The 19585-nt window shown below is 43.3% G+C and overlaps 1 protein-coding gene across 1 annotated transcript in view; it reads left to right on the top strand.

The window, feature by feature from the left end:
* The window catches only part of LOC134944000 (uncharacterized), a 158382-nt gene that overhangs the window by 38991 nt on the left and 99806 nt on the right, over window positions 1-19585 (top strand). The window contains exon 4 of the mRNA XM_063932545.1: window positions 7465-7562. Within this exon, the coding sequence (XP_063788615.1) occupies window positions 7465-7562 (98 nt within the window). The remainder of the gene's footprint in view (window positions 1-7464; window positions 7563-19585) is intronic.

The following is a 19585-nucleotide window of genomic DNA, read 5'->3' as shown; positions in this document are numbered from 1 at the left end:
CAGGGCTTCAGAGAACCAGAATGACCGGATACAGCAGGACTGGAAACAGACTCTCAGCAAACAGGACAGCATGCAAGAAGCTATTACCGGCGTCTGTGAGAAGCCCTGAGAGTGTATTTAATCAGGAGTCCTCCAATCAGCTGCTGACAGAGCTGATTAGAATAAATGCCGTGCAGCTGCCTTGCTGCACGGCCAGAAAACAGGTGCACTATTAATTCAAAAGGACCCAGCAACGGGGAACGCGGTCCGCCAGTGGCGTCCCCGTTGCTAGGGTCCGTGCGGCTCAGCGCGCCCAGCGTCTAGCGTTGCTAGGGAGCCGGCGGCTGTACGCGCACGGCGTCCCTAGTTGCTAGGCGCCGGGCCGCGCAGACGAGCGGACCCCGGCGCCTAACAGCCTTGGGTGGAGATAAAGTCGTTGGAGATAAAGTACCAGCCAATCAGCTCCTAACTGCCATGTTACAGGCTGTTTTGAAAAATGAAAGCTAGGAGCTGACTGGTTGGTACTTTATTTCCATTTACTTTATCTCTCTCTAAGGCTTAGTAATGGGACCCCAGAGTCTTCTAGAGCTACTGTTAGTACTACACATCCGTTTAGTACTGTGCCACTAAACAGAGGTGGATTTGGATGGAGAATCAGAACAGGAAATTTCTGGAAGCAGCCCTGATGGGGGCAGGGTCTGTTGAGGGGGGAGGCTCCCTACTCATTGGGCCTGATTCTGAGATTTAAGCCATCCTTGCGTCTTTTGCTGTAATTGTGTCTGCGACTTTATGCTAAAGGTGCTACATAGCCCTTCCGTGGTGTACGGCTGTATACCCGAATTTGTGAGGATTGAAAAGCCCCTGTTGATGTCTACCATTGACACTTTATGGCCTCCAATGTGAGTGATTCAGCAACCAGTATTCCAGCACATCTGTGTCTGATTATCCAATCCCCTGTAACCACCTAGGAAAGCCCAAAACATTTCTAATATACTTCTTGCGTGCTTCTGACAAACACAGTCAGGACGCATGGGCGGAGCATGCGTATACAAAAAAATCACATAAAAAAACATAAAACACATTGAGGAAGGAAGGCGAACTCTGTGCTGAGCTGCGATTGTGGTAGCCGCCACCCGGCCCAGCAGAGGTGAGCATGGGACCAGTCCAGCAGGAACTTTCCCAGCTCCCTGGCACTCAAACACCTGCCGTTGATGCGGCCAGAAGCGCAGTTTGCCGGTGGTGGGCAGCATTGCCCTGTGCTGGGCAGCCCCCAGCATGTGCAGAGAAGAACACAGATCTGGCTGCATATGTAGCAATCTGTGTTAATCTCTGAATAACCCCCACAGTGACAAGATGGCACCGCACATGCACAGTAGCAGTCAGTGGCCATCTTGATAAGGGCACAGTTGACCACTACATTCCCAACACAACTCATTACTACAAGCTTACTCAAGTTACATGAAACATACAACAAACAACTTTGTATCAAAAACCAGTCCACATTTCTTTCAACACAGTTTGGTCTTTTTGTGTTACTCACAGATAATCCTGTCACCATCCCATCAAGAAGTTTCTGGATGCTGTTATACTCAAGATGGCCTAGCCGTCTGTGCCAGAGGTCCATAGATTGCGAATCACAAGTCTTCATCACATAACACTCCTCTGTGTTTAGGACATGTAATTGTCAGCATTGGCTTCCTGTTTCTCTCACAGTCCCACTTTTGTTCCACACAATGGGGGTAATTCCAAGTTGATCGCAGCAGGTTTTTTGTTAGCAATTGGGCAAAACCATGTGCACTGCAGGGGAGGCAGATATAACATGTGCAGAGAGAGTTAGATTTGGGTGGGGTGTGTTCAATCTGCAATCTAAATTGCAGTGTAAAAATAAAGCAGCCAGTATTTACCCTGCACAGAAACAAAATAACCCACCCAAATCTAACTCAATGCTCTTTCCTTAAGCAAACTGGACACTGTCCCCTTTCTGCTCTAGGATACTTATGGTAATGAGGTTTGTCCCCTTATCTGGTGTATATATAGCACATCTTGGAGTTCTGTGACTTTGGTTGCAACCCCTATTCTCAGGTGAGGCACGATTGTCCCAACTTTTGTTGCTGTAAATACCTTGTCTCCCATTTCTTTGACTATTATAGGATCACACATCAAGCATAATGTATTGAAACATTCCTAATTACAATGGAAATGTCTTGTGGCTCCTGAGTCAATATACCAGCAATACTGTCTGACAGTTAAAGCTAACTCATCTTTGCTGTTACACTTCATTTAAATTTTTTTTTCCAGTTTGCATTCAGATACTTTGGGGTTTATTTACTAATATTCGGGTTTTTGCCGTTTTTAAGGGTGTTTTAACTCGAATGGTATCGGGTGCATTTTACTGCAACTTTTTGAATCCTGATACGATCATTCACTAAGCTGCCGAGTTTTGCACATTCGTTTTTTTCCGATGTCGATGTGATTCGTAATGTCAGGCAGTATTTTACGGGAATGATGAGTAAAACACTGCCTGACAAAACACAAGGAATCCCGGCCGGATCATTTATCCGTGCTGGGCTTCATTGTGTACCTTAAAAAGGTGTTTTAATTGTTTTTAATTCTGAAAAAAATTGCGTGGGGTCCCCCCTCCAAAGCATAACCAGCCTCGGGCTCTTTGAGCCGGTCCTGGTTGAAAGAATATGGGAAAAAATTTGACAGGGGTTCCCCCATATTTGATAAACCAGCACCGGGGTCTGCGCCTGGTCCTGGTGCAAAAAATACGGGGGACAAAAAGCGTAAGGGTCCCCCGTATTTTTTGAACCAGCACCGGGCTCTACTAGTCAGAGAGATAATGCCACAGCCGGGGGGACACTTTTATAAAGGTCCCTGCGGCCCTGGCATTAAATCACTAACTAGTCACCCCTGGCCGGGGTACCCTAGAGGAGTGGGGACCCCTTAAATCACATGGGACCCCTTTCACCGTCTGCTGGGACCCCCCCTGACTCCTGTCAAAGAGGGTCCTTTCAGCCAATCAGGGAGCGCCACGTCGTGGCACCCTCCTGATTGGCTGTGACCTCCTGTAGTGTCAGTGAGGCTGTGCAGTGAAGATACAATGTAGCGCATAGGCGCACCATTGTATCCAATGATGGGAACTTTGCGGTCAGCGGTTGAGGTTACTCGCGGTCAATTGCTGACCGCAAAGTTCCCATCATTGGTTACAATGGTGCGCCTATGCGCTACATTGTATCTTCACAGCACAGCCTCACTGACACTACAGGAGGTCACAGCCAATCAGGAGGGTGCCACGACGTGGCGCTCCCTGATTGGCTGAAGGGACCCTCTTTGACAGGAGTCAGGGGGGTCCTGGAAGATGGGGAAAGGGGTCCCATGTGTAAACATGGGACTCCTTGTAGTGCGTGGATCAGGTATGCGGTTTGTTTTTTTGCCAAGTACGTGGACTTAAACAAAGGACACGACACACTGGATTTAGGTGAGTATAATTTTATTTTCAGGTACCCTGGAATCGACGTCGAGACGTGGGCCGAGTCGGCATCTGAACATAGGTAAGTATGTGTGTGTCGGAATGAATGTAATAAAGTTGTACTTTCAAGGTGTGTGTGTCCTGTTTTTATTTGGGTATTTTTTTTGCAGAAGAACTATAGGTGCCAGCGGCCCCGTTTAACCCCCGCATGCTGGTACTTGTGGTTCTCTAAGTACCAGCTTGCGGGGGAGGATGGGGGGGACAGCCCATGGATGGGGGGGACAGCCTTGGGCTTCACTCCTGGCCCTTGGGTGGCTGGAGGGGGGGACTCCTTGATTTAAGGGGTCCCCACTCCTCCAGGGTACCCCGGCCAGGGGTGACTAGTTAGTGATTTAATGCCAGGGCCACAGGGACCTATATAAAGGTGTCCCCCGGCCGTGGCATTATCTCTCTGACTAGTGGAGCCCGGTGCTGGTTCAAAAAATAAGGGGGACCCCTACACTGTTTGTCCCCCGTATTTTTTGCACCAGGACCAGGCGCAGAACCCGGTGCTGGTTGATCAAATATGGGGGAACCCCGGTCAATTTTTCCCCATATTTTTTTAACCAGGACCGGCTCAAAGAGCCCGAGGCTGGTTTGGCTTAAGAGGGGGGACCACACGCAATTTTTTTTACAATTTTTTACAGTAAACAGACCCTTTCCCATAGATAACCATGCACAGATCTCACTGATCCAGGCATGATTATCCGAACTCGACTGGAAAAAGCAGGTCTATTTTTTTGCTGCTTTTTTTAACGATTCACAAAAAAATACACCCGCACTTGACCACTCAGAGACTAACACCCAAATACGAATGAGTAGTGAATACCCGTATTGTATGAAATAACAGCCGCGTTTGACCGACTGTCTAGTCATTCGTATTTCTGACCTTTGTCATTCTAAACATTACGAATAGTCCAAACACTGCCGAGATTTGTGCTTAGTGAATTCCCGTGTTGGGACTTAGAAAAAAACACACAAATCGAACAAACTCGGATTTTTAGTAAATTTTGGCCCTTGTGTCCTGTTATATGATATACATGGAGTAGCACTTATACTTGAGTTTTCTTGGCTTTACAGCTTTAGTGTGTAATGCAGTATTCTCAGCATTTAATTCAACTGGTACACATTCTTGGAACTGCAGCAATTTTGTCCTAATGATCTCTGTTGATAGTTTGGTTGTATTCGCTTCTAAAGCTACTACTAGAAAATATAATTCCGATGTTAAGTTCTGTACCATTGCCATACCGATCTGCTCTTCCTCAACTTGGACTCCTACAGACAATTGATAAGATACAGTATGGACATCCTCTTGTTGATATAATCACTCATACTTGTGCATTCACTTACTTGGTAATCTATAATATTCACCTTGGATTAAATATTTTTATGAGACCGTTATCCTCATATGCTGTCTGCAGGGCTGTCCACATGTCATGTGCTGACACCTTCACCCTGTATTATGAATTAAATGTTGTTCCACACTTTAAACTATGATTCACATGGCTTTATCTATAACATCGGTATTAGGACTGTTACCTGAATTAATAGTAACTTTCCAGTCATTCATTTTCCATGAGACATATGTTTCTGAATCTCTGAGTTTTATGTACCTCATTGCGTTATGCTGCTATTGTGTACATACTGTATGCTGATTAAGTCAGCAAGTCTCACTGTTTATTTTCACATGCATCATTCTATGGTGCTTGTAGTGCCTGGGCCCATAACCTGTTGATATATGTGTGCTATTTGTGATATAAATAGGCAGGCCATCTTAACATAGAGGCCAACTGGGCAGCTGCACAGGGCCTCACAATTCTAGTACCCTTTAAGCAGAGATGGGTGGCCAAACAATCAGAGGATTGAGGCCGCATTCTCTACCTGTCTTTCGACCTGCAGCCAGACAGTGAGTGATTATAAGCATGCTGATTAGTGGAAGATTGGAGCTGACAGCCATTCACCATATGGAAGCATGTGGAGAGATGGCGCAAGACCACAGGAGAGTCATGGTACGATTTTTTAAAAATTGGTTCCTGTGATTGGGTGTGTAGGGGCCCCAATGCATTGCTTTGCCCAGGACCTACAATGCTGTTAAGATGGTTCTGTAACAGGATGAATAAAACAGTAACCACCAGCATATGTGAACCCATGGAGTTTAGTTCACGCAGTGAGACTTAACCAGGGTTTCAGGTATATTGCAGTGTAATGGTATACATCCGTACTCAGAGGCATCACCATGTGTAGGTGACACTCTGTGTGTACCCCCCCCCCCCCCCCCGCCGTGTGTGAAAAAGGGGCATAGCCTACCATGGAGGGGCGTGGAATAGAGAGGGAACCTGGATAGTGGGTGTGGCCTCATTAGAAAGGGGCATGGCTTTGGGGGCAGCCCCCGGTTTCATCACGCTGGGAGGCGTGCCCAGCATCCACGGAGATGCTGGCTTCCCCGGAGATAGGGCTGTATGCAGTGTTGGCTCCTTTACTATGACAGGAGTAAGGTGCTGCAGGAGAATGTTACACTGCAGCCCCTGGTTCCTGTCACTGTGGAGTAGCCGGCATTTTGGTGTCACCTGCTCTGAGGGTGACACCTGTGTGCGGGCTACACCTGCCGCACCCCCCTTCTGATGCCAACAAGGCTGTCTTTTTGCATGGGCTCATTGGGCAGTAGCCTAAGAGCCCCAGGATTATAAGGGCCCTAAGATGATAGCTGAGAGTCCCCTTTTTCCATGGGTACCAGTTTTTATTTATATTCTGTCTGACTTAGAGTTTTTATGAGGAGAATCTTCCCTTTCGGTGCACACTGGCAGCTTGTCTTCACTGTGCCCAAACCAGAGATATCAGCCTTCCAGCAGCTGGTCCCTATTCCAGCTCCACATGCCTGGTATGCAGTTTTATATTTTCATTGGTGGATTGCTCCAGCTCCTGAACTCTGATCCCTAAGCACCTCCTGAAAGGTGGGACTCTCTAATTGTTTATTCTATTGAAAGCTAAGAAATCTATTTCCAAAAATTGGAGCTATCTGCAGTCATGCTAGCTGCCCTCCCACCGGAAAAGGATGAATATTAAGACCACTCCACTATCCACCACTCTTCTCCCTCCTTTTTAAACACCCCCTACAACCCTGGAAGTCATGTACTGGGGCCCCATCATTCAGTGCAATGGCCACTTCTACAGTTTAGTGTTCTCCCTCCTGCCCCATCGCCCACCATCTGCGCAGTAAAGGAGTAATTAGTAGAAATTACTGCTCCAGGTCCTACATGCTGAGCGGAAGATAGAACCCCCTACCACCCACGGGACATCAAAGCTGCCACTGATAGCACCCCCTACCCCTATTCCTGAAGGATGGGTAGGGGCTCCAGTGCATTGCTTTTCCCAGGGGCCTACACTGCTGTTAAGGTAGCACTGATCTGGCCATACTAACATTAATAGTGACAGCACAGGTGAAGTGAAACGTACGTACAGAGGACCATCCGGTCATGTGTAAGCAGGATATCACACAGAGTCTCCCAAAGCACAGTACTACATGACTGTGTAGTACTGTCATATTCAAATACTGTGACAATATGGCACCTTGCATGTATAGCAGTACTGTCAGTGGCCATCTTGGTAAAGAGGTCTAATGCCTCCGTAAAGGTGATGTGGAGATAGGACAGTAACGCACTCCATTACCATCATGTTATAGCAGTAATACTTAGTGAGTGTCATCTTGAAGATGCCAGTGTCCCAAGACATGTGCATTATACAGTAAATGCAGCTTTATAACACTATGGGTCTGATTCTGAGGTGGCAGTAAAGCAGTAAAGAGCAAGTAACTGTGCAGCGGGACAAACTGTGTTGCAGTGCAAGGGGTGCAAATTAATTTTTATATGTGTGTTGCATGCACGTTTAATACTGTATACTGGCAGCTATTTGATTTATACTTGCATTTTAAAAACATTCTACTAACTGATTTTAATATAATATTTTCTTACCTACAGGTTTTGAATAACCTTTACAAACATGAAGATGTCATTGACATCATAAGTTCTCAGTATCAAGAACTTTTTGAAGCCTTGCCATTTGCGGACAAGCGAAGGTAAGATTTGAAGGGTGGGGTACAACATGTACACATTTGTACACATTTAGAAAGTCAACATGAAGATTCTGGCAATGTCAACAAGGACACTGGGGCTTATTCAGATGTGTTTGCAGTTAGTAACATAATAACCAGGGGCGTAGCTATGCCAGTGGGGGCTCAAAGGCACGTCGTCGTCCCCCTTCCGTGGACTTCTAAAAGATCCCCTTCACCCCCCCATGACTACTTTAATACCCAACTAGTGGATTACCCGTAGTGGCTGGGCACTCACTACTGGGGCCTCATTTGCAGCTTTATACGTGTTAGCAGTGTGCTGCTGCCCTGCAGCCACATCTGCTCTCCCAGTCATCTCCATATCATCTCTCCTCACAGTCACTGGGAGGAGGAGGGTCCGTGATGTCACTGCAGACTCAGCCACGCCTCCTCACAGCATCAGTTAGTACTCAGGAGAGGCGGTGTGAGTTGGTGTGTCTGCAGATACAAGCATCAATGGCCGGGGTTCAGCAATTAGGTGGAGGGGAAGTGTAGGACGTGGGCCCCAGGGACAGCCTGGACCCGTAGCAGCCACATCCCCATACCCTCCAACATTTTACACATAAAAACCGTTACTAATTAGGAAAGGGGGCGTGGTCATAGGTAAAGCGGCCGTAGTTACGCCCCCTTTCCTATACTTTCAATAAAAGTTTTGAGAGTCAAAAATCGGTACAGACCATAAAAAAGGTACTGTACCAGCCAAAAAGGTACAGTTGGAGGGTATTGTCAGAGATAAACCTCCTAGTATCAATCTCCTTCAATTGTCTGTTTGTTGCCCTTTGTTTACCAATCGATTGGGAATCCCAGGAAGCAGACAACACATGCAGTTACAGTATGTCCACCAAACGAGACTGCTCTACTTTATTAAGCATGACATTATATAGAGAAAAAGGGTACTTGCATGAACACTTGATACACGTCACATTTCAAAAACAATAATGCATCTCTTCTCATAACTTCTCTCAGGCTGACACCCTCCTACGTGTCCTTCACAAGAAGTCTAAACACACAAACTGTCTAAAAACATGTACTAACGTACTATGAAATGTCAGCATTATTATGATTTATCCAGCAAATAAACTTCTACTTCACTACATCATGGCTGCTACTTAACAAAATGGCTGACACTGCTTAAACTCAATACATTTATCTTCCTCAGTCCCTCCTTTTCATAATAAAATGACATTACAGTTGAGGTACAAGGCATCACACAAACTCTACCTACAAAAGACTAAGCAAGCAGTTTAGCTATAATCATTGCAAGTTCTAGCCCTTGTGGTGCCCCGGGCGAAAATAGGGGCATGGCTTCATAAAGGGGCATGGTCAGGTATGCCCCCTGTAGAGTTGTGCCCCCGTTTGTGCCCCCAGTACTGTTCCCCTTTTGTGCCCCCAGTTTGTGCCCCCAGTACTGTGCCACCATTTGTGCCCCTTAGTTTGTGCCGCTTACAAAAAATAAAATAAAATAAATTAATTAATACTCACCATCCCCGCTCCTGATTCCCAACCGCTGCTGACCTCCATCTCCATGTCCGGCCACCAGTGCCGCTCCTCTGATCTATGGGAGAGACGTCATGGCGTCTCTCCCATAGCACAGTATAGACACTAGAGGTCAATTTTGACCCCTAGCATCTATGTGACGGCCCCATAATGCCGTGCGGTGTGCAATGACATAATCGCGCACCGCACAGCAGTGACAGCACAGCACCGTGGGGCACCACAAGTAGCGGATCTTGCCACGGCGGTGGCGCCCTCAGGATGGCGGCGCCCCGGGCAAAAATCCTGTATGCCCGTAGCAAGATCTGCTACTGGCTATAATGATGCTAAAGGATATGTTCCCGTAGGACCGTGCTTGTCACTATATCCCACAGAAGGTAAAGAACCGTATGCTTCATATCCATTAAGGTAGACTGTTCATGGCTCCTTCTTGCCAAGCTCTTCTGTAGTTTCTTAAACTTGGAGGATTCACATCTTTGAGTTTACAGATTTCTTTCAAGCTGAAAGGAAAGGAAACAAAATAGCATCTTAAAATACAGATATATGCAAATTGCTAAGCCAACAATTTTTAATAAAAACATCACTATTCCAACAATCTACTCTTTGATCCCGCTAAACCAATTAGCTGGGTTTGAGCAGGACATTTCTCTAAACCACTTCTTGCACACTATTTGTTTCATTAGTAATAAATATACAACACATTCTTGGAGTTCTCTTCATACATATTCTAAAAAATATTACATTCTATTTAGTAGTATGTATTTGCTTTAAAAGAAAATTACAACCCTTATATGCAGGGGGGGACAGATGTCCATTCCCCTCATTTTCCAGATGTGGGTCCATGTGAGCCCAGCATTTCTTAATTAATTGGTATCTTTGAACTTCTAGAGATTTCATAATCTTTACTTTAATCTGCTTAACACAAGATCTAGTGACTTTGATACCACGCTCCTTATATACTATATATGTACCACATATATAAGAAGTAAATACTTATATACTAAACACTGGTACGTAACTTTGGATTGGCGGACATGCCAGTTTCTCTTCCCTCTCCTATGAGAGATATAGAGTATATTTTGACAATGAGTACCGAAGTTCCCAATATAATGACCCATAGTGGTCTGTCTAGTTTAGGCCCAATAAGCCTTTGCATGTTTGTGTATTTCATTGTTCAAACTTAACTTGAGCACATTTGCAGTGGAACCCAAGTCTTTCTTTCCTTAATTGACACATAAGTGGGCGTGGTCAGCAACACTCAATATGGACCATCAAATCTGGGCACAAGTGACTCCCTCACGTGTCTTTCCAGATACACCCGATCTCTTGGTTAAAGCTAGTGGGGATTCAGATTTGTTCCTGAATCTGAGAGAAAGCCAAACTAGAAAATACAGAAGTGTCAGTTTCTTCAGTAAGACTTTTTAACATATGCAGTCAAATTACCATATTTATGCTGTAACTCTTATGGATAATAACATCCTATCTTAGGTATGCTATCAAGCAATATTTCATAAGATGAATAACCTATGGTTTTTCTGAATATGGTTCTACTATTAACCAGTACTAAAAATAAACACTTTAGCATCCCTTTGTGGTTTCTGTGACACACCCACTAACCTGTAGGGGATACATGGAATGCCTGTTGTATTCCCAAATCATACCTTATGTACTACATTATTTCTTTAATGAAATAAATACCACTATCTACTACTATAACTTCTGGTACTCCATATCTTCAAATAACTTCTGAAACAAATTTTCTAGCTATTGATTTTGCTGTGGCTTTTGCCATTGGCAGATAACTGATGTCTGTGGCTACCAATACATCTTAGGCAGTTAGATATAGTAAATTTGCAGTCTTTGAAATGGAAAATAACTTTTGGGGTTTCACTCCAAGGGTTGACTTGACCTTCTGTCCTGGATTGGACATTTCCAGTAGGCCTACATATCTAGTAGGCTTGTGCAAACTTGGTTGCTGCAGGATAACATCCTGGTACTATCCATCTTTTATTAACTGAATTTTCCATTTGATCCTCTCCCAGGTGTGTGAGTCCATGGCTGACTTAACACATAAGTGGATATATGCTTCTAGGTAAGTATAATTTATCTTCTAATTTTCATAAGCCAGTGTCTTCTTCTTGTCCGGCTCTTCTTTTTTGCCATGCTGCTTTTTCTTCGGGACCTGCTTGTTCCTGAAATTTCTTCAAATCCTGTAGACCAGGCATTTGAGGCTTTGCTTCTTTCTGTTTCTTCTGTCTGTGTGGTGTAGACTGCTACCTTCACTGGTTGTTTGTTTGCTTTTTCTTTCCACAGGCTACTTTCTTACTCTTTCCTGTTTGGTTCTGACGTTCAATCAGCGCAGCATAATCAGGCATCTGGTCCAGCACTGGAATGGTTACAGGCTTGCTGGGGGAATCTTGCTGCCCTCTTGACTTCAGCATCTTGCCAGATTGTTGCCTCTTGTTTCAGGAGTGTCATTTCTTGCATGTGCCTGGATCTTCATTACTGTAACCTTTCCTGTGGCCCTGCTCTGAACTGGTGTCTGATCAGTGAAGCATGTTGTATGTCTTCACCACTTGCCTTCTTGAAGCCTCTGCCTTTCCATATCTGGCCCACACTGGGATGGTAAGGATCCTGAATCCACAACTTCATGTGCAGTGGTTACTACATATCCTGTATGAGGAATTCCAGCCTCATGGTACCTTGATCCATTCACATATAGCTCATGCTGAGCTTAAGGTAGTTCTTGTTCCAGTAAAGCCACACAAGGAGAAGGAAAATTTTTGATTACTAGAATTATTCTCTTCCTCTTCTGGACCATCCCTCTGGTCCTGCATCCACAATGATCTGTCTGTAACTTGCTCTTCTGGACCACCTTCCTGGTCCTTATCATCACCTTCTTACTTTTGGATTCATCAGTAGATAATCTGTTTTTCCCTCCAGATAATCTGTTTTTCCCTCCTTTTGAATCTTGAGATTCAACACTTTTATTGATTAATGCTGGACAAGGGTTGCTGGGTTGAGGGTAGTACATCTTCTGATGGTTACATTTGGTGCACTCAGCAGTGCTACTTCATACTTGGTAAGTCTGGCAGCTGACAGTGTTTAGTTGTTGCTTGTTGAAGCTTCTCTGTACCTGCATGTGGTACTTGGATGATAAGTTCATGATTCAGCACTATGCCTGTGCTCTTGTTCTCTTCTAGGACTGCTGATTCAGGACTGTGTCTGTGCTCTTGTCCTCTTCTAGGACTGTTGCTGCTGCCACTGCTCTGATATCGGTAGGTGCTCCTTGAGTACTGCTGTCAAGCTTGCTTGAGTGGTAGGCCACTGGTCTTCTCTTCACCTCAGTCCATAATTTTGCATAAGGACTTCTATATATGGCCTCCTTCTTCAATAGTCAGGTAGTTCTAGGGCGTGAGATGAGGCAACTGCTATTTACAATTGTTCAATTGCTTCATCCATCTGTTGCTGTGTGTAGGATGCAGACCCTCCTCCCTTTCAGTGTTGTCATACAATGCTTGCATGTAGACTGATGCTAGAGGTATCCATTTTCTGCAGTACCCTACTATGCCCAGGAATGATCATCTGACTTGCTTGACACTAGTTGGCATCTTAGCTTGCAGTATGATTTTTTTTCCTTCTTACTTTTATTAGATGTCGGGTACCTTGAGTGTCCTAGGAAGATTACCGCTTGCTTGGCTAGCTGCAATTTCTCCTTCTGAGGCTCTGCAGTCTTGTCCTTCCAGAAACTTCAATAAGGACACTGTCTTTTCTTGGTACTTCTTTTAGTGGTAGTGGCAATCAGCAGTTCATTCACATCCTGTATTTACCTGTGTGTCGTGTGGATAAATCACTTGGTGATGCAGCCCCTCCCTGGGGTACTCTGGTCCTAGTAGTATTGCATACTTTCTTCCATAACTGGTACTGTGGAAATGAGCCAATACTGAACTTCTGTTCTAACTTGCTTCTTAATGGTTCTGTTCTTTCCTTTGATAAGTTGCTGGAAAGTTCAACTTCTGCTGATGTGTACTATATTCTCGCTTGGATAAGCTTCAGTACATTGTGCTCCAGCAAAGTCACTGGACATGTACTCCGAAGTCAAGCCTGGACTGGTATTAGTGACTGTAGTTCTTGCATCTCCTGTCCCTTTTAGAGTTTCTGATGTCATCAGCTCTTGTGATACCTCCCTCTGCTGTCTTCTGCATCTGCTGGCTCCAGTATGCATTAGACTCAATACAATTATGCATGTCCTGCTCCAGTGGGCAAGGTGACTGCAATTATACCTTCCATTGTTTCTTCTGGAAACATGTTCACTGGGAGGCACCTGAAGAAGCTTGTACTTCATATTGGCAGAGGAAGCATCATTCATTTGCCTTCTGGGACTTTTTCTGTCTTGTTCCTTATTATTTGCTTCAACACTGGAGCTGCTGGTTCTTTAAATCTTCTTCTCACGGATTACCGCTTTAATCTTGCCATACAATACTGATCACTGTCAGATATTTTTCTTTGTTTTTCTTAAAACAGACCATGTAGTCTTTAAACTTTCATGCAACCTTCAAATTGCTTCTCAACTTTTAATTTTTCCTATCACCTCTTCTTATGATCCATCCATTATTCTTCATACTTTGTCCTTTTTTCATTTGTATATTTTTTCCATCTGCTACTGGCATGTCATCTTTTTAGTCCAAGTCCACTCATGCTGGTGTTCAACATAATGATGTCCATGCTGGGAGTTGTTGTTTCTCTTTGTCTTACTTTTCCTGTGAGATGTAGACTTGTATAGCAGCTTGTATTTCAGGTTACATCCTTGCTGGAATGTTGTGGGTACATCTTACTTTCTTGCAGGGGGGTAGGGCTTGACCTCCCAATCCAGTAGCTTCAATGGCCTGATCTGTAAGTAAACGTGGAGGAATCTGGTTGTGCATAAAAAAACAGTTCTTGAAGCCCTTGTGTCTCCTGTGGGTAAAGTTACTTTTGTCGAACTGCCAGTGGCGACTGTTGCCGACACAGGGGTTGCACACCCTCATATTCTCATATATATATATATATATATATATATATATATATATATATATATAAAAACAGCAATAATTCTGCACTCTCATCAGAAAAAGTTCATCAAATGGTGGGTGCTCCTAATGGACTGAGTAGGTCCACACGTATACCATAGAAAGTTCCAAATCATTTGGAAGGTGCACTCGCACAAGTAAATAATCGTAGATACTTCTTCATAAAATCACCAAAGCTTTTATTGTCGATGTTTCGGTCTGGTCACAGGCCTTTTTCAAGACAGGTGATGTATCATCTCATCAATTCATCATTATAGACAACATACGTGTAATCTGGGATACCTATTTGGTGATTTTATGAAGAAGTATCTACGATTATTTACTTGTGCGAGTGCACCTTCCAAATGATTTGGTATGGTATATATATATATATATATATATATATATATATAATACATGTATTTACTCCTCGAAGAATGCAGCAGGATTCTATTCCCTCATACCTGGTAACTTGTTTACAATTCCCAACACATTTGACTGACACCATGGTATGTAATGTTCTCAATCAATATGTTTGGAGCTACAATGTCCAACTCATTTTCCCCCGCATCAAAACTGCATCACAAAACTTTTAGTATTTTACATAATAATAATAATAATAATAATAAAGCACTGTAATAGTGAGCACTATGCTTACTATCCTTAAGCTACCTGACAGCTGAGAATTATTCTCTAACCCAAAACTAAAATTTACATTGCATATGTGAAAAAATGACCTTATGGAAATATATATAAATCTGTATAATTATGCATAGTCGTCACCCATTAATATACTTTGCAGTAGCATGTTCTATAAAACTTACTGCTTTCTAATTATCTTTAAAACATTCTAAGGCATTCAGGAATAAAATGACAGTTATTTTTATAATGCAATTTTTGCTTACTGTTATATATATTATATTATCCATATTCCGTAGTCATAAACATTTGTACATCCGCATGTTATTAGTCACATAGAACTAACAGGTGAATTGTTACCTTATTTCCCATCCCCAACCTGCATATTTGCAGAGTACATAGAATAACAGATTATACTTGATAATGTTACTATTACGATAAACCTTGATATATCAATTATCTATTGTTCATATTTTGTAATATTTTGGATTTACACACTAGTACTTCGGCCATATGGAATCAGCTTTTGTGGTTTCCCTGAGGGATTTACAACATAGACGGGCTGTAGCTGTATGATTACTTTGCCTGTCGGATCCTTTCTCTTTGCTTATCACATTCACATTTCCAGGAACCTTGCTTATAGGGAGTAACCCTCAACTTTCCCTTATTACCGCTTCTAGTACTTCCAGTACTACGTGCTGTGGGCAGTATCCCAGAATTATTAGGTCTGCATTTTTCAGACCTAGGAACATTACAATTTGGACAATCTCTAATTGTACATTTCCATCCTGATACTTTTGTATAAACCAGGGAACAATTTGGATCCACTGTTCTTGTGGATGACACATTAAAACTATTCTGGAGGTTGGGTACAACCAAACCATTAAGTATTTTAACACTCAAGTATATTAATCTTAGGTAACATTTAACATTTAGTTACTTTTCCAAGTATCAATATCCAGGATCCAAAGAATCGTAGGATATGAAGCTATATGCTCGATATCCTGAACTAGCAAGGAAACTCAGCCACTGTCTACCGATATCACTTGGTTTTGGAATAAAGTGACACCCCATCAATGTATAAACACTTTCTACTGAGTCCGTATTATTTTTTCACACTCCTGGTTCAGCACAAAACGAAATGGCTCTCAATATAATAGGGCCCTGCCTTTTCTTTTCTATAAATGCAAACATTCTGAGCATACGTCTTCTGTCGACATGTGTATACGCTTTTAACTACTTATTCATACAGGTGATGTATTAAACCTTATGCCCCTGAAACAGTTTTCAAATTCTTTACAGTGTCAGTAAAACCTTGTTTATCAATCCAGTGTTTGTTGTTTGATTCAAATCTCCCTCATTAGTAAACACTTCCCTTCCTCTGGGAAGTTTTGCCCGTTAAACAATTTGCACCAATAAGTGCCTATTTCTCCTTCCCTAGCACTGACGGGGGCTCACAGTGCTGTCCCTTCTTGTGATTGATCAATTCACATTGCGAAATCCTTCAGGGCTGCACCTTTATTGCACTGTGCAGTATCAAAAACAAAGGCCCTCATTCCGAGTTGTTCGCTCGCAAGCCGATTTTAGCAGCATTGCACACGCTAAGCCGCCGCCTACTGGGAGTGAATCTTAGCTTCTTAAAATTGCGAACGAAAGATTCGCAATATTGCGATTACAAACTTCTTAGCAGTTTCAGAGTAGCTTCAGACTTACTCGGCATCTGCGATCAGTTCAGTGCTTGTCGTTCCTGGTTTGACGTCATAAACACACCCAGCGTTCGCCCAGACACTCCTCCGTTTCTCCAGCCACTCCCGCGTTTTTCCCAGAAACGGTAGCGTTTTTTCACACACGCCCTTAAAACGGCCTGTTTCCGCCCAGTAACACCCATTTCCTGTCAATCACACTACGATCGCCGGAGCGAAGAAAAAGCCGTGAGTAAAAATACTATCTTCATTGTAAAATTACTTGGCGCAGTCGCAGTGCGGACATTACGCATGCGCACTAAGCGGAAATTCACTGCGATGCGAAGAAATTTACCAAGCGAACGACTCGGAATGAGGGCCAAAAGTCAGTATTTTCTTCAGCTTAAAAGATTTACTCTTTAAAGCATCACACTTATAGTAATAAGTGTTTTCTAGGGATCTCTCAGTTTAAAAGACTAAGGTGGTCATTCCGAGTTGATCGCTAGCTGCTTAAGTTCGCAGCGCAGCGATCAGGCAAAAAATTGTCACTAATGCGCATGCGTATGTGGCGCAATGTGCACGCGCGTCATACTTTTACAACAAACATTTAGTTTCACACAAGGTCTAGCGAAGCTTTTCAGTAGCACCTCATGGCTGCAGAGTGATTCACAGGAAGTGGGTGTTTCTGGGTGTCAACTGACCATTTTCAGGGAGTGTGTGGAAAAAAGCAGGCGTGCCACATAAAAATGCAGGTGTGGCTGAGGAAACGGAGGCATGGTTGGCCGAATGCAGGGCATGTTCGTGACGTCAAAACAGGAGCTAAATAGTCTGCAGTGATCGCAAGCTAGGAGTAGATCTGGAGCTACTCTGAATCTGCACAAAATTATTTTGTAGCCGCTGTGCGATCCTCTTGTTCTCACTTCTGCTAAGCTAAGATACACTCCCAGGGGGCGGTGACTTAGCGTTTGCATGGCTGCTAACAGCAGCTAGCGAGCAAACAACTCTGAATGAGAGCCTTAGTCTTGCAAACATCACACCAGTATTAAGTGTTTTCTTAGGAAAATACCTCAGTTTAAAAGATATATCTTCTTATACCTCACACTTATTTAAGTGTTTTCTGTATTCATCAACAATGTGGGACCAAATGAAGCTAACCACTTGGATCTTAATCCTCTGACACAACAAACCAAAATTCTGTCATTACTGACTTGACTTTATCTAGTTTACAAAGACTTCTTAAATAACTGAGTCATAGGTTTGTTTTATATAATGATTAAGTTACCTTTGTCAATAACGGCTTTACCGTATACTTCTAATAATGTTAAACCAGGAATACATTTTAAGTTATAAAAAGACTTAGTATGCTTTACTATGAAAAAAAACGGGATTAGATAGAAACCGGAACAGTTCGGACCCTGGAAAGTAGAGATGAGCGGGTTCGGTTCCTCGGAATCCGAACCCGCCCGAACTTCAGCCTTTTTTGCACGGGTCCGAGCAGACTCGGATCCTCCCGCCTTGCTCGGTTAACCCGAGCGCGCCCGAACGTCATCATCCCGCTGTCGGATTCTCGCGAGACTCGGATTCTATATAAGGAGCCGCGCGTCGCCGCCATTTTCACACGTGCATTGAGATTGATAGGGAGAGGACGTGGCTGGCGTCCTCTCCGTTTAGAGACACTTGATTTACTACTAATTTTGGGGAGCATTAGGAGTACTCAGTACAGTGCAGAGTTTTGCTGATAGTTAGTGACCACCAGTTTTATTTATTATAATCCGTTCTCTGCCTGAAAAAAAACGTTACACAGTCACATACCATATCTGTGCTCAGCCTCAGTGTGCTGCATGATATATCATGTATATCTGACTGCTGAGTGCTCACTGCTCACACAGCTTAATTGTGGGGGAGACTGGGGAGCAGTTATAGCAGGAGTACAGTGCACACTGCACAGTCACTTTTGCTGCCAGTGACCACCAGTATATTGTCTGCCTGAAAAAGTTAAACACTCCTGTAGTGTTTTTTTTATTTTATTCTATATAAACGCATTCTCCTGACAGTGTCCAGCAGGTCCGTCATTCATTATATTATATAAATATTTACCTACAGTAGTGTTATATATTTTTTTTTCATCTCTATCATCTTTATCATCTCTATATTAGCAGACGCAGTATGGTAGTCCACGGCTGTGGCTATCTCTGTGTCGTCAGTGCTCGTCCATAATTGTATACCTACCTGTGGTGGGTTTTCTTTTCTATCTTCTTCATACTACTAGTTTAGGAGTCTGCTGACAGTGTCCACCAGGTCCGTCATTATATTATATACCTACAGTAGTAATATATTTATTATATTATCTATACTAGCAGACGCAGTATGGTAGTCCACGGCTGTACCTACCTCTGTGTCGACAGTGCTCGTCCATAATTGTATACCTACCTGTGGTGGGTTTTTTTTTTTCTATCTTCTTCTTCATACTAGTAGTTTAGGAGTCTGCTGACAGTGTCCACCAGGTCCGTCATTATATTATATACCTACAGTAGTAATATATTTAGTATATTATCTATACTAGCAGACGCAGTACGGTAGGCCACGGCTGTACCTACCTCTGTGTCGTCAGTGCTCGTCCATAATTGTATACCTACCTGTGGTGGGGTTTTTTTTTTTCTATCTTCTTCTTCATACTAGTAGTTTAGGAGTCTGCTGACAGTGTCCACCAGGTCCGTCATTATATTATATACCTACAGTAGTAATATATTTAGTATATTATCTATACTAGCAGACGCAGTACGGTAGGCCACGGCTGTACCTACCTCTGTGTCGTCAGTGCTCGTCCATAATTGTATACCTACCTGTGGTGGGGTTTTTTTCTCTATCTTCTTCTTCATACTAGTAGTTTAGGAGTCTGCTGACAGTGTCCACCAGGTCCGTCATTATATTATATATACCTACAGTAGTTATATATATTTTTTTTATATCATTAATTATCATCTCTATACTAGCAGACGCAGTATGGTAGTCCACGGCTGTAGCTACCTCTGTGTCGTCAGTCACTCATCATCCATAAGTATACTAGTATCCATCCATCTCCATTGTTTACCTGAGGTGCCTTTTAGTTGTGCCTATTAAAATATGG

The sequence above is a fragment of the Pseudophryne corroboree genome, chromosome 7 (assembly GCF_028390025.1).
Source record: "Pseudophryne corroboree isolate aPseCor3 chromosome 7, aPseCor3.hap2, whole genome shotgun sequence".
Classification (NCBI taxonomy): domain Eukaryota; kingdom Metazoa; phylum Chordata; class Amphibia; order Anura; family Myobatrachidae; genus Pseudophryne; species Pseudophryne corroboree.
Note: the sequence above shows the minus strand (reverse complement) of the source record. Positions and strands in the feature narration are given on the sequence as shown.